Source organism: Canis lupus, chromosome 24, assembly GCF_048164855.1.
Source record: "Canis lupus baileyi chromosome 24, mCanLup2.hap1, whole genome shotgun sequence".
NCBI lineage: Eukaryota > Metazoa > Chordata > Mammalia > Carnivora > Canidae > Canis > Canis lupus.
The window spans coordinates 19,698,232-19,715,129 of NC_132861.1; the positions used below are offsets into that span (position 1 = coordinate 19,698,232).

Below are 16,898 nucleotides of genomic sequence, written 5' to 3' on the forward strand. Positions count from 1 at the left end.
AGACAATAATCTCCTATTCCCCTCTCCTCCCAGCTCCCGCAACCACCATTCTACTGTCTCTATGAATTTGCCTATTCTAGGGACTCCATACAAGTGGAATCATATAATTGTCATCCTTCTGTGTCTGGCTTATTTCACTGTAATGTTTTCAGGGTGCATCCATGTTATAGTGTCAGTTTTTTTTCTTTTCAGATTCCACATTTTGTTTATCTATTCATCTGTTGATAGACATTTGGGGAGTTTCCACCTTTTAACTACTGTGAATAAATTTAAAATGTTTAAGTAATATATTTAAATAATTTAAAAATAAAGCAGTACTAAAAGGCACATAATGAAAACTAGCAGTCTCCTGCTTCCTGTCCTATTGCTCCCCAAAGGAAATAACTTTCATGTCATTTAGCTATTCTGGTCATTTCAACCATCTTTCTTTTTTTTTTTTTTTTTAAGAGTTTATTCATTCATGAGAGAGAGAGAGAGAGAGAGAGAGGCAGAGACACAGGCAGAGAGAGAAGCAGGCTCCATGCAGGGAGCCCGACATGGGACTCGATCTCAGGTATCCAGGACTATGTCCTGGGCTGAAGGCGGCACTAAATCGCTGAGCCAACCGGGCTGCCCAGCCATCTTTCTAAATGTAGTGTATTTTCTTGAGTTTTTTTTTCTTGAGTTTTTAATGCTTTAATGTAATCTGCTGATTCCCCACCATAAGAGCTAGCTCTCCTACTACACATACCCTTCATGTATCCACAGAGCTATCTCCCCTCTACCATAGCCCCAATACAACTACATCACACATTTTGATAAAATACATTTCAGTGTTTATTGTATTATGCGTGTCAGTCAGGGTCCAGCCAGGAGACAGAAGCCATACCAGTAATATGAACAGAGAAAATTGAACAGGAAGAATTATTAACTTAGCAATTAGGAAAATGATTGAAAGAGAACCCTAAAGAATAAAGATATATCAGGTGCACAGAGAAACTAGTATCTCTAGGATGGACGAGAGTGCCCACAGAAGGGCCAGTTCAGAAGAGCCCTCTCCCTAAGGTGGAGAGGGTGTGGCTGTGCACAAAAGTGCGATCATGTGCCGAGGCTGGGCTGATACCCAGGTACTCACCACTAAGGTGCCAGGGAATCTCACTGGGAAGCTGCCCACTGAGAATCTGTTGGCAGCCTTAGCGTGAAAATGAGGAAACCAAATTCCAAAATCCAAGAAATGCCCCTTCCTCTTGCAAGGTCCACCAGTGCCCTTTATTAGACAAGGTTTGATGTTGCAACATCGCCAAAGGAAATATTTATATAGAGTCCAGCTCCAATATCACAAAGTAGGGCAAAGAGGGGTGAATGTGGAGCAGACAGGTAATACCATGTTTATGAAACAGTGACCCTGCAACCCTCTTCACTACCCTTCATTGCCTCACATCTGGGTTGGATCTCCTATTTCCTGGATCCATATCTTCCTCTCCATTTACAATCTCATTTTGGTGGAAGTGTCACTTCTTGACAAAGTTTTACCTAAGAGAGGTAAACTTCCTGAGAATATGCATCCTGAAAATGTCCTTAGTCTACCTGATAGTTTAGCCAGCTATAGAATTCTAAACTCATTTTTCCTCAGAATTTTAAAGGCATTGCACCATTATTTTTTAACTTCTAGCACTGCTGTTAAAAATCCTGATGACATTCTGATTCCTTATCTTTTGCATGTAATCTGTTTCTTGAATTTTTTTTCTTCCTCCGTGGAAGCCTTTGGGATCTTTTCTTCCTATCCAGATTTTTGAAATTTCACAATGATGAGTCTTGGTCCGAGCCTGAATTATTCTGGGCACGCTGTGCCCTTTCAATCTGGGTAATCCTGTTCTCTGGATCTGGGAAATTTTCCCATATTACATCTCTGCCATTTACCACCCCTGTACTTTCTCTGTTCTCTTTCTGGAACTTATAGTTGTTTGATGTTAAATCCCCTAGGCTGAATCTTTGGGAAGCTGCCCACTGAAGATGTGCTGACAGTCTTGCCCTGAAAACAAGAAAACCAAAGCCTGAAATCCAAGGGCAGCCCTCTTGCAATGTCCTCCAGCGCCCTCTACTGACAAGATTTGACGTTGTGACATTGGCAAAAGAAGTGTTTATGGAGTGGGGCTCCGGGATCACATAGCAGGACAAAGAGGGGTGGATATAGAACTGAGAGGCAATACATTTTCCTCTCTCATACTTTGCCCCTTTTCATCTTTTTTCTCGGCTTTATGCAATTTTTCTCAACCTTGTTATCCAGTTTTTCTACTGAATTTTTTGTTTCTGCTATTGCATTTTTTTTTAATTTTCTGCTATTGCATTTTTAAAAAATTTTCCAGTCTTTAATATTCCCTTTTCATAGCCTGATTGCTTCCTGTGTTTGTGTATTACTTCTTAAGCTTTTTGGCTTTTTTGTTTTTTGGTTGGTTTGGTTTTGAGGGTTTTTTTTTTTTTTTTTTTTTTTTGCCTCTTACACTGTGGCTTTTTCTTCCACCTCCTTTTTTATTTTATTTTTATCTCCATCTTCCACTGAAGCTTACCTCAAATGTCTAGTCCATTTTTCTTAAAAGTACAAAACACCTAAAAGGGACCTCTGTGGGTGTGGGTAAGTTTCCTGCCTGTTGGAGTTCACCCTAAGTTCGCTGTGCAGATTGTGATGTCAGCAGCTGTAGGTATCTCTGTCTTTTGTCTTGGGCTAGTTGTTTCCCAAGAGGAATCCTCAGATCTTCTGCCAAATGGGCTAGAAGCCTGGCCTCAAGCATCCCGGGCACCAAGGGCCAGGACTTGTTCTTTTAATCCTCCTGTTTCCAGAAAAGCCTTTCACTCCTGCCTCAGTTGTGTCTGGTTCCTGAGTCCCAGGTCTTTCTGTCCCCTCTCCTCTAAACCTCCAGACTTCTACAGGTAGAGGAAAAGGCTGCATAGAATGGGGAGAGGGCTAAATGGCTTCTTTTTAGACTTTTATTTATGTTTTTAGTAATTTCTACACCCAACATGGGCTCAAACCCACAACCCCGAGATCAAGAGTTGCATGCTCTTCTGATGGACCCAGCCAAGCACCCCTCTTTTCCAGACTTTAAAACAATCTTCTATATCCTATCTTCAGAGCATCTGGTGCCCCCAATTCCTGAGACTTTTGGAGGTTCTGGAAATAAATCACCAGCTTTTTGTTAACTTATCTTACTGAAGACATATTCACTCACTCACTATAGTGTAGTGAATAAGCACACAGTGTCTGGAGCCATGATTGCTTATTGGTACCCTAGTTTCATCACTTACCAGCTGGTGAGCTAGGACAAGTTATTTAGCCTCTTTGTACCTCAGTTTCTCCAACTGTAAAATGGGAATGATACAAGTACCGTATAATAGCTTACAGCAAGGGTTAACACACTATAATCCACAAATGAAATCTGGCCCACAGCCTGTATTTGTATGGCCTGTGAACTAAGATTGGTTTTACATTTTTAAAGGGTTACAAAAATCCCAACTCACAGAACATATGACAAACCTTAAGAGGAGAACAAAGCCATTAGTTAACTATTTAAAAGTTTTCTGTCCTGACTTACAGGGTAGTTGTATTAACTGAACTAAAGCAGTTAAAGCACTAGAACGAAATAAAGTCATTCGCTTATTCTCCAGATTGGAGGTATATATTTTATATATGTACTGGAATTTTTAGCTTATCAATGGCATTTAAAGCCATTGAGACCACAGAAGAACCCCAAAGGATTAAGTTAAAGAGGCCCAAGAACTGACCTCTGGTACCCAACTTTAGGAGACCAGAGAATAAGGAGGATAGTAGCAAAAAACACCAAGGACTATATGAAGTCAGAGAAAAATCAGGACAATGTAGAATACTGGAAACTAAGTTGTAAAAGCATTTCAAAAAGGATGTGATCTATAGTTTTAAATGCTTCTGATAGACTAAGTAGTATGATGGCTAAGAATTAGCCATTGGATTTAACAACACAGAGGGTCACGGGTGACATTAGTGAGCACAATTAGTGAAATGATGGGGACAAAAACCTTAAATAAGAGGAAACAAGAGACGAGAAATTAAAGACCATGAGGACAGAAATTATGAGGAATTCTGCTACAAAGAGAAGCGGAGAAATGAGGTGGAGGGAAGTAAAATTAGGACGTTTCTTTCTTTCTTTTTTTTTTTTTTTTTCAAGATGGGAGCAACAAGAAATTGCATTCTAATGGAAACAATCCATATACATTAGGTGGGTAAAGGTGATGGTGGGAGGGATGGAAGTCTCTTGATTACTTTAACATTGCATTAATTATTTTCATTGAATTAGGAATCAAGGTAAGCAATTTAAGCAAGGGTTGACAAATTTGCAGACTTTTCTTCCTATCCAGACATGCAGGCAAAGCCTTACCCACAGTCTGTTTTTGCATGACATACTAAGAATGGGTTTTGTATTTTTAAATGGTTGGAACATTAATTTTAAAATATTCAGTGACACATGAAAACTATATGAAATTAAAATTTCAGTGTCCACAAATAAAGTTTTATTGGAATGCAGTCATGCCTTTTCATCTACATATTTTTATGGCTGCTTCTGCATTATCAGGGCACAGTTTAGTTGCAACAGAGTAGTATGTGGTGCTCTACTAGATTCGGGCTGCTACTCAGTGACTTAGTCATGACAGTGTCTCAAGTGCCATGTATATTGCCATACACCATCATTTAATTGTTTTTTTTCTTTTTACCATTGCAAATCCATGTCAAAATAAAATGTCTCTTGAATGTCACACTCCCAAAGCACAGTGGCATGTACATTATTCTTATCAAACTAGGTAGCATTGTCTTTTTATTCAACGACATTATAGATATGCTAAAAGAACAGCATTACCAGACTGAGAATTTATCACAATATTTCCAATTCAGAGGAAAGCAATGGTCAGAAAAATAAGAAAAGTTGAAATGGAATAGCTCAGTCCAGCAGAATTTCCTCACAAAAATGAAAACATTCACATGAGGCTGCAACCAAGTAAGTTCCAAGTGGCTCGTTTGTTAGCCAAGCAAGTCATTTACCAACAGCTAACTAAATCTTATCTGATTGCAGCAACCAAAGAAATGTATCCAGATAAAATAAGCTTAGCCTTTTAAGTCATTTAAAACTTTAAAAAGAAGGTAAAGGATTTTAAGTGGTTTATCTTAGCTCTTGATGAGTCAAAAGATTTTTAACCAGTACTGCTTAGCTGTCTTCAAAGAGTCAATGTCATTAGAAGGGACTGAAGAATTAGTCTCAACAGTTTGTTAACAACTACAGGCAAGAATATTTTCAAAGTTGAGAAAACACTAATTCAGTAAAAATGAAAAAGTAATCTAAGATGTGTGCAAGAAATGGTGGCAAAAATATATATGTCGTATAAAAAGTCTTAGTTGAAATGTAAATATTTAAAGCCCATCGTTGTTCATGGTATTGTTCCTCAGCAGGTACTTTTTAGTTGAATCTATCATGTGTTAATTAAGCCGTAGTATCAAGGGTTAATTTCATTCATTCTTGTGGACATGAGTAGGTCAGGTTAAGAAGCTGAATATCCTGACATGCCATATCACACAGCAGTCCCAGTGGCTTAGCAGTACTAAGGTAGCATTGTGAGGTTCTGAGTTCAGGGCCATTGACATTGAATGAAAAGAACCGTATTCAACCACTATTATTGAACAGAGTAACTTTAGAAATTGGTTTTTGTTGCAGGCTTCATAATGGGTTCTTAATAAATTCAACCTAAAATTACAAGGCAAAACAGTGCTTAGTAAAAAAAAACATATTGCAGTCATTCCCAACAACTAATGTTGCTTGAATCACTAGTAACATCAAGCTGCTTACAATTCTCATGCTGTTGGTAGTTAAAAGAAGCATCTCCAAAAAAATAAAACATAAAAAAATAAAGAAGCATCTCCATTCCCACACCTATTTACAGCAGATAGATATATCTTCCATGTTCAAACTATAGTTCTACCAGTATGTTTCAAAGATCAATGCAAGTGTAATGGAAATTTCCTTATTTCAAAATTCATTTATAACTGTGCAACTGAAGAGATCCCATCAAATTGTCAGAAGTAATTAACCTACAACATAATAACATGCTAAAAGGCAAGTATCAAAAGAACCTAACTGTATAAATGCCTTCTATGTGATGAATATGCTTGATCAAAATCAGTCATGGATTGATACCAGTATTTGGCAACACATATTTAAAAATATACTTTCAAAGATGAAATGTGCAAAATCTAACAGATGAACATTTGCAATTGATCTTGATGTTAACTTGAAATACCAATTAAGCAAAAGGATACTCCCCCAAAAGGCATCCTTCTCAATAGACGTTAGAAGTTCCACTCAATTATTACATTTTGAATTGTCAATAAATTTGTGAAAATTTAAGTATCTACATAACTTCCATGTTGCCCAAAATATGGACTCTCTGGTACTTTCCAGAAAGTTTGTTGACTCCTAAGCTTAAGGATGGGGAAGTGTTAGAGTTTTGAGACGAGAGGAAAAGGTAGGAAATAGTAATCGAGGAGAGTGAGACAATGAATGGACTAGAGCAGCATTGGTCATGGTTGTGTCGGTCTCGGTCTCTCTCTCTTTGGTACATCCTGCTGCAGATATGCAGATGAGGGCTGGCAGAGTTAAGTGCTCTAGTTGTGGCTATTATTGGCTCTGCTAAGCCCATCTCCATTTAGCTATCTGCCTTCTGTCTTCCAAAATTTTGCTGCATACTCACCTATTAATGTTTGTCTTGGTGTATGCTTACTAATAAACATGTTATATCATTGAAAAGCAGTTCATGGATGACGGGGATTGACTGAAAGGATTACCTACTTTCATGTCTGTTAACAGTAAATGGACAGCAAAAAGGTTAAGCAGCACACATGAACTTTCCCATATAGACCTTAATTTGGATCACAGTTCCAGCATTGTCTGTGTGGCCCTAGGCTTTATTGATCTTTGTAGATAATACCAACAAACCTTATGGGTTATCAAACAAAAAGTACTCCAATAACTATTGATCTTATTCCCCTTTACACACACACAAAAAGCCTCAAATTTATAGAAAACAGAGAAATAAGTCTATCTCAGATAATCCACATTAAATTTACCTAGCTACTTATTTATGGCAAAATAAAAAGCATGTGCCTCCATAGCTCACGACTCTGAAACTGTGTAGATAAAATTAAGTGACATTCGAAAACAAAATGGAAGGCTCCAGTTATCAGTAAATCCTTCCATAGATGCAGTTTCCTAGAGGAGGGCTTTCAAACATTTGACTAAAAACCGTAAGAAATGTATTTTATATTTGTCATCCAATACCCAAATATAAAACAACTTTCATGAGGAAAACACCTTTATTGTGTTCTATCCTACTCAATTCCATTTTTTAAAATTTGGAGGGGCCAACTTTTTTATTGTAGATCTTTGGGTTTTTAACCCAGGCATTAAAAAATGCAGCTCTGTAACCCACTGTCAATCTTACTAAATCAATCTCCAGGGGACAGGTCAGAAATCTGCATTTTAACAATAAATTTCGTGATTTTTAAGTGTCTATATTTTGAACACTACTACAAATCTAGCCCTATATACCAATCCCCTTGGCCCTCTTAACTGGGAAGGTTATAGAAATTCATGGTATATGCTGAGTAAACTGAAGACACACCCATAGAAACACAAGTGTTCAAAGGGACACCAAAAATTGTGACTTCACGAATCATAGGTCCTATTTGAACGGCTCCTTTATTTTAAAAGTTACTGAATTTCTAAGTACTTACAGTCATAAATTCATTCAACATTAACTAGCAAATGCCACAAACTTTGCTGGGAGCTAGGGATATAGCGGGGGGCGGGGGAGGGAACCTCCCTACTTCATAAGCTTACATTCTAATCTATTTTTTTTATGAGCTTACATTCTAATGAAATATATTGTTGTAGCATAGTGATTAAAAACTGAATTGATGGGAAACCTGGGTGGCTCAGTTGTTGAGCGTCTGCCTTCAGCTTTGGCTTAGGACATGGCCCAGAGTTTGGGAATCGAGTCCTACGTCAGGCTCCCTGCATGGAGCCTGCTACTCTCTGCCTCTGTGTCTCTCATGAATAAATAAAATTGTTAAAAATAAATAAAAACAATTAAAAAACACTAATAACCTTTGAGAGCTTTCAATGTGGTAGATGTTCACTGCTATTTTTCAATTTGAATCTATTTCTGCACCCTAAAAGTAATTGGCACCTCTCCCTTTCCAGAGTGGAAAATAGAGTAATGCAGAAATCTGGAACCGCAGTCAGGAATTAAAGAGATGAGCTAAGAGTAGGATATTGATAAAAAAAAAACTTGACAATATTAGTTTGCTTTCTAATACAAGTGATTGCTCTCAATAAGGCCTGAGACCCGAACTTACTCTGACATTCCATCACATGATCATATTTCTCCCCAACTAGACCAAGTCTTTGGGAGGAGGGGCTGGGTCTTACATTCTGTTGTGTTCTCAGTACCTGGCTTAATGTGCCTGAAAGAATAATCACCCAAATATCTGTTGAATGAATAAATGACTGGCTTCATGATATGACTGCAGCTATTCATATGTGTATCATACCTCTACAGAATTATGCTACAAATACAGATGCAAATGGAAAGTAAAAGTAGTTATTTTTAAGTTTCACAATTCAAAAATGATTTTAAGAAGTGCCATTTATATTTATGCCTAAGCACTCCTTGCATTTTTTCTTTAAATCTAATATATATTTTATTAAAAAATCTTCAGTTACCTCTATCACAACTAAGCAAAAAGAGAAAAAATAATAGATATTTTATTAGAAGGAAAATACTAGATAGGACATTACTTTTATTTACAGGTCTGCAGTTCCTTGTTAGAAATTCTAAGATCCAAGTCTCAAAATCTACTTTTTCCTGTTTGTGACAAAAACTGACCTTAACTATGTAAAGCTTTCTATATAGCTGTACAGTTTATTCCAGTTACTATGGATATCTGACTTACTGCTGCGTAAGGACTGCCCCAAGCCCCAATGCGAAGGTATTATGTAAACTACAGGCACATATGTATGTATGTATGTATGTATGTATGTATGTATAGATAGATTTTATTTATTTATTCATGAGAGACATAGAGAAAAGCAGAGACAGGTAGAGGGAGAAGCAGGCTCCCCACGGGGAGCTCGACACAGGACTCGATCCCAGGACCCCCAGATCACAACCTGAGCCAAAGGCAGATGCTCAACCACTAAGCCACCCAGTCATCCCTCAAGCATATATATTTTTTGAAAATTCTGAATTCTAAATCTCCCAAGGGTTTCTGATCAAGATCATTATTTACTCATAGTAGCACGCTGTGCTGTAGACTATTGCCATCTGCTGACATCAATTTAGAACTACAAATACATAATCCAAATGGAAAGGTTTAATCTTTCTTATAGTGTTAAGAATAGTACACCCATGATTTAGAAAATATTTGAGAGGTTCTATCTTCAAAAGCATTTACTACGAAAAAAATTCTTAGTGTATAAAGTCTTTAAAAATATCTTTAATATATTGCACCTTGTATGTTCCATCCATACTATATAACCCAGAAGTTGAATTACTCACCTTGATTCAATGTTAGTTTAATGCCTTTTAGAATCCTCTGGGATGCATGATGAGGGTACTCTAAGCTACCTACCTCTTTGGCTGATTTTTTTTTTTTTTTTTTTTACTTATTTGAGAGAGAGAGAGAGAAGCAGGCTCCCTGCTCCCCGCTAACATGGGGCTCTACCCCAGGACCTGAGCCAAAGGCAGACACATAACTGACTGAGCCACCTAGGTGCCCCCCTTTGGGTGCTATTTTTAATTACTCTTGTAATGGGTCAGTCTGAAAGCCAGAGATGAATCTGATGCCATCAAAAGGGAGCCATCAAGAGTCAGAAATTGTGCCACTGACCATTTTTAATGGAGCTAAAAGCATTATAAGCCAGGTTATAGGAATCTAATATTTTATATAATCAACAGGTGGTGGCAATTCTGTGAAACCTACTCTAGACCAAAAAGCCTTTTAGGGTATTTATGAGTATACACCATCTTCTCTGTTGTAAACTATCATGAATATATCCGATGTTCTCTAGTAGTTAAATGTACATAGAACAGTATATCTTGTTTACAGCCCGTAACTGCAACACTTTTGTCTTCTTAATCTTTTTCTCTTCCTCCTTAACTACCATGGTTAGCAACAGTTCTTTGGCACAGAGGAAATATGTAACAAAGACAGGCTGTTAAGTTTTATAATAATAAATTTTCATGTGCTGAATTTACTTCTGAGGAGTTATCTGAATAGGACTTATAAAAAACCAGGACTAATACTTTCTGTGTTAAGGCTATTTTAGGAAAGATCTTTCCCCTTTCCAAGAAAATGTGTCTAAAATAAATCATAAGGCTTCACACATAAATCTGTAGGATTTACTACTAAGCCTCTTAAGCCTAGTATCAACTGTGCTTAATTTGAAATTCCAGAATCAGAAATCAATTCATTTTACAGATCTAGAAATCAAGGCCCAAACAGAATAAAGTACGTGGTTGGAAGTCCCAGAAAGAGCTGTAATTTTTCTTTCCACTGTACTACAACAGAAAATAAAATATACTCAATTAGGATTTACACCTGCCTTCCTTCAATGATAGAAAGATCTCCAACGGTAGACACAAATGGTCTGTGACCCTCTCTTTGGTTCTATGTCTAATTCTGTATTTACAGATTAAATCTTAGTTTCTCTTTGGTTCTTTTTTCTCAAAAGGCCTAAATTCATGAGCTTAATTCAATAATTACTTAAGACACTATCTGCCCAGATTTTAAGAAACAACTTTCTTTTGTCCGGTTCCTTATAAGGCAAGGAATCACAGTAACTTATTTTGGGAGTCCCTCTATCATCTAGCTTCTAAGAAAAAAAAAAAAATAATACAAATTGAGACACCACACTTTAGATGTTTCTATTCTCAGACCCAGACTGATGCAGTTAACCTGTTCTGGACATCAACTTCTAAATATATCAGATTTTTGTTAGTATTATTTTCAAGTATGATAAACCCAAAAACAACAAAAAAAACTTAACACTGGAAAACAGCATTACAAAGGGTCCACTCCTAAGAACACAGTAAAATGGACTAACTGAATCAAAGAATTTCTCTAAAAATGAGCAAGGGGCTTATTAAGGGGGGAAATCCAAAAGTATTATAATTTAGTTAAAGAAATTTATTCTTTAAAAATATTTTCACGTACACTTTCATGACTATTTTGTATGAGGGGAACAAGGACATTATCCTACAGTCAGTGTTAACTTAGAACATTAAGTGACATATGTATAACAGTACATTTTGGAAATAACTGGCAAAATAAGTGTAAATTTTTATAGTGATTTAAGACTGCAAAATATTTAAGATCTCGGATTCAATGAACCCACATAAGAGTAGTACAAACCAAAAATTCGCAGTTTTAGGACTTCTCCATTACTGTAATCCTTAATACTATGCATAAGCACGTTATCCCATTTTCAAATTGTCCCAAAAATGAGTTACCCCACTCCAAATTGGCCAGGACATAGGGAAAGTCCATGAGAAAAACAGTGACAAAAGTTTGAATGCGCAGTACAATATGCATCTTCTCCCTATCTCAGTTATGTTTAACACACTGGTAACAACTTGTGTAATAGAAGTATTTTTTTGTTTTTTTTTTTAATAGAAGTCTTTTTATGGCCAAAAAAGAAAAAAAAAAGTTGAACTTCTTGCCTAGAAAAATCCTTTAATGTCTTATATTACCTAATACAGTTTAAAACCCAAAAATTGTGTTAATGAAGATTCAATTTGCATGGGAAAATCACCCTTCTCAGTATGAATAAAAACTCTGATTCATTTTAAATGGCAAAATCTTCAGAACAAAAAATATAGCATCTCCAATAGACATCTAAAGACAATAAAGTTATATTTACAGGATGCTATCATCAGAAATCACTTGGAAGCAAAAAGAAACTGCTACCATTTAACTGTCCTCTTTGTCAGCAGTCAGCTACGACCACACAAATTAAGGACATTCAGGAACCAATGCAATAAATGTATTCTAGGTGAAATAAGTTTCACAGAACAGACAATTCTTATAAAGTTTTTTTTTCTTTTCCCCCTGAGAGTCAAGTTAATCAATCCTTGGATTGCATTCAAGACAAAAACAAGAGCTCTAAATCCTCAATCATGTTAAGATCAAAATTATGTAGACATTTGTTTAGAAAAGCTAAACTGTACAATAAAGGAAATGTAAATAGCAAGACAAGGTGCTTAATAGTAGTACCATGGCAGAATGTATGGTATTTGGTAGAATAAACATTAAGTGACATTTGGGGCAAACATTATTGCTTGATGGAATATAGCACCACTTTGAAGAATAAAAGATGGTTAGGATTAACCGCCTTTTAATCAACAATATGCATTTATAGGAAAAGTGCTTGAAGTACTTCCGGAAAAAGGTAAGTATGAGGAAAATTTTTGTAGTATATATTTTAAATACGTTACCCACCTTTCTTCATTAAACAATGAGCAATCTATTTTAGTAAACTAATATCAGATTTGCTACTGTCAGTCTGATTATCAAATCAACAAATATAAAATTAAGGGACAGAAATGTTATTCAAACTTATAAAACAAGTTAGAACATTATAAAGTAATTTTATGCCAAAAACATTTCTGATAATTATTGCTTAAATATACAGTGATTACACTTGTGAAATTTTCCATATCATGATTGAGAAAATTTCTTCTGAATGCTAATATTTATCCTAAGCAAGAGAGAAATATCTAAGGGACATGTAGACATTGCCTAACCACTGTGGAAAATAGCCCAAATTCCCCCCAACAATTTTAAAAAACTAATGTCACCATGATGAGTCAAGAATCAGAAACAAGACAATATGATTACACACATGCTCTAGGATTTCAGCCAAATGATTTCTTTATAATAATTTGCAGCTAGCATTTTGCTTAGTCTTTATAAAGTAGGATTTTAAGTAAACTTCCTTGTTCTAAAAGAAAAGGTCTGCAACGGATAAATTGCTATGCAGAAGCACAAAGTTTTTTAATGCAATCTTCTATAAGAAGTAATTAAATTTTAAAAGCCAAACAATCTAACATCAAATGTGACTTCCTTCGAGATAGACTTTATCTTATCCATCAGTTTCTTTTTCTTCTTCAATCATCTGAAATATCAGAATTACTACACTGGTAATCTTCATAGTAAAATGTGATACTATCTTATTTAAACTAGCTTGACTTTCTATAACAACTATTTTGGGAGTGGCATTTCTAAAAATAATTTTATCCAACATATGCATCAGTCATATTTGAAGGCAATACAAAATTTCTAATAAAATTGGTAAAGTTTTTAGAGTACTACTCAGATACTGCAACATGATCTCTATTTTTAAGGGGAGGGGGAAAAGAAAAAATCAAACTTCTATAAATGAATGGGATTTTGGATACTTATGGTTGGCATAGAAAACAGAATTCTGTAGTTTCATTGGACATTTTTACAAAGAAAATGTCTCAATGATCATGTTTTCAACATCATTCTTCATATATATATATATACACACACATATATACATACATATATATACATACATATATATATATATATATATTTTTTTTTTTTTTTATTGTTGACTGGGGTGATGCAGAAAGCCACAAATGAGAAAAGGACACTAAGGTTTTAATAAGGGGAACAAAAAGTTGTTTTCACCAGTATAGATTCACATTACAGTACACCAATATTGACAGCATTCTCTTGTCTATTTTTGGTACAGAAGATGGTATCTCTCTACACAACCTTGTAAGGCTTCAGTAACTGAAACATAAAACAAAACAAACAAAACCCCCAAAAAACAAAACAAAAAACCCAGCCTATTAGTTTACAGTTTATTTTAAAAATTCTGAAAGACACTGCAAGTTCTAAACTTTTAGTAGTGCTACCCATACACAACCATCTGGTCAAGAACCCAGTAAAAGAGCCTCCTTTCAGGGAAGCTTTGCAACAGTAGAGTTGTGCAATATGGATGTTTCTTACTACAAGAAAAAAATTATACATGGCACATTCTCATTCGTATTTTGTAATGTAAAAAGTTACAAACATACCTAATCAAATAAATAATAAAAAAAGAATTTGAATGTATTTGTTAAGTATCCTAAAACCACTACATAGAATAATGGCAACTTTCACTCACAGATTATTTACATGGTAATACCCAGTGTGGGTACACTGCTACAAAACTCAAAACAGAAGGAGTAAACTTGAAATGTTTTCCATAATAAAGATCTAGCAGCATGACTATCTAATGCTGTTTTATCCCGATTGCTTCTGAAATGTTCCTTTTTAGTCTGTGTCTTCATCCAGTTCATAATTGTCTTTATCATAAATATCTTTTACTAAAAGAACCCGTACAAGCATATTTTCCAAGGTGTTTCGGTCCAGTGAAGTAGATGTGTACCAGACAGGACTATCTGTAGAACTAGAGCATTCTGGTTGCAAATAAAAAACATCCATTCTCTGATTAAGATTCTGTGGACTTTGGGAGAAAGGAAAAAGTCAATTTCACAGTATATACACAAAACTCCCCCAAACTTTCTTTTTTCCTTCCAAGAATAATTCCATTACTATTAACCGTATCATGTGGTCAGACCACGTCTCATTACTTACATTAAATATTCTATCATTAAGATATATTGGAAGTTAATTTCTTGATGAAAGATTATTTTCCCACCATAACTTAAATTCTGTATTTCACTGAATCCAAAACAATAGAAACAATATTTTTAATCATTACTTTAAAACTGCCACTCAACCAGTAAAATGTTGCCAATTACAATTTTAAAATGTAAACATAACATGCATCCCAGTTTCAGAAATAGTAAAATCTGAAAAATGTGTCTTAAAATTGATGAAATACAGTCGCTCATAAAATAAAATTACCCAATAGCATTTTACAAAAGAAATTTTAACTTTTAAAATACCAACAAGATAATAGTAAGATAGGAGTTTCTAATCTATAGATGACACCATTACTTTTATGAGTTCTTAAGAACTAACCTGGGGACCTCATCATAACTTATAAAACTTTACATAAGAAAATATACTTAATTCATAAGTATATTGAAATATACTTTCAACTCTTTGAAAATTAAAGAGTACATATATAAAGCAACGGACAAGCATAAAATAATTTATGATCTGTAAACCATAAATTCACTGGTTTAAAATTTTCGAAAATGTCTGTTCTTATTAGATTGGGGGGCGGGCAGTGGTAGTAGTAAAACTACTATATTTTTCAACACTATATCTTTCCAACCTTAAGGAATTGTTTTCTCTTAAATGTAAAGTACTTCATTTTCATCTCCATTCTACCTTTGAACATACCTTTCCATCAGGGGAGTGGGCAAATTATAGCCTATCACTTGTTTGTGTTAAATTTTATAACACAATAAAACTATATACTATAAATAAATTTAAAATATATAATAGTATTATTGACATATAGTATATGGCTGCTTTCTGGCTATAATAACAGAAGAGCTGCAGCAGAGACTCTATAACCCAAAAAAGCTGAAAACATTTACTATCTAATCCTTTACAAAAACAGTTTGTGCCCTATGCATTTATATATAATATAATCATTGGTATTACTGTAGTTTAAAAGATGACAATTTCTTAACATAAGCTCTAATCCTAAAGTATAAAGTATAAGCTGGGTATTTTATAATAATGAGACTACAAACATTAGGCATGAGGAGAGAGAGAAAAACCTAAAAAAAGATCAGTGAAAAAAAGGTTACTTTGTAATGTTAAATTCAAGGCAACTAACCCATACTACCATTTGAAAAATTAAATATCATTAACACTTACCTTTTAGACAAGTAGCATTCAAACATTTTCACAGGACATCTAGACGGATTGGCTGTATTTTCAATTTGTTCAAATACTGGCTCATCATCTTCATGTTTTCTTTTTCCAGTAGTAATTTTATCTTAAAAAATAAAAATAACATAAACTCCTAAGACCAATCTTGAAGAAAGGATATACTATTCACTCCTAGTATCTACTATACCAAATATGTGGCTTCTGGTAACTCACAATTTTTCTAACAGAATGAACTAAGATGTTTTAAGAAGTTGTCTTACTTCATGAAAATAGCAGTCCTTAGATTCCTGACAAGTGACCTAAGGTAGTCTTTATTAAGTAAGGCTAAGTTTGGCTATCCTTGCCACAGACGACCTGAAAATAAAAATGTTACACTACCTTCATTATCTGTTCCACATAAGGAAGACACTTGGTATCGAAGACATGCTTTGTTTTCCATTGTTAAAGGATTTTTTTTCCAGTGCCTAAATACAGTGCCAAAGGAAAGTCTTAAGTGTTGTTCCACTGTTTTCAGGCCAAAATACTTAGTGTTAAAGTAGAACAGGGTATTCAGAAGAGCTACAGGAGAGTGTGATCCTAGCTGTTTTATCCTCCAGAGATAATCTTCTTCAACTCGAGAAAAAATTGACCCTTAAATAAAGAGAAACATTTTTAAAGAATTACAATAAATAAAACAATTTTAATTTAATCATCTAAAAAATAAAGTTAATTCAAGAACAAACTTATTCCAATCCTCCATTCACACCAGGTCAAAACTGGAATGAATTTCAGAATTCCCTATGCAGCTCTTTAAAAAAAGAGGCTAAGGGAGACACACTAGACTATGGAACTAGCATCTCTGGAGTAAGGGGCTAGATGTTTGCTTCTGTTCTTCTGTAGGACAAGCACAGAAGGTCAGAAAGGAATTTAAACCTGTAGAATTCCTGAAAAAAGATCGCTGATTTCCATTCAC

General features: G+C 35.0%; 1 protein-coding gene across 7 annotated transcripts in view; it reads right to left on the reverse strand.

Annotated features, from left to right (window-relative positions):
• Window positions 1–423: 423 nt before the first annotated feature.
• The window catches only part of ZMYM2 (zinc finger MYM-type containing 2), a 119,719-nt gene continuing 103,244 nt past the window's right edge, over window positions 424–16,898 (reverse strand). For 6 of the 7 annotated variants that reach the window (XM_072795826.1, XM_072795832.1, XM_072795831.1 and 3 more), the window contains 3 exons: window positions 16,325–16,576; window positions 15,932–16,052; window positions 13,728–14,597 (listed from right to left, as the gene is read on the reverse strand). In XM_072795826.1, the coding sequence (XP_072651927.1) occupies window positions 14,405–14,597; window positions 15,932–16,052; window positions 16,325–16,576 (566 nt within the window). In that variant the 3' untranslated portion in view covers window positions 13,728–14,404. Of the gene's footprint in view, window positions 3,149–13,727; window positions 14,598–15,931; window positions 16,053–16,324; window positions 16,577–16,898 lie in introns of those variants that run through there. The other variant, XM_072795829.1, reaches the window with a different exon arrangement.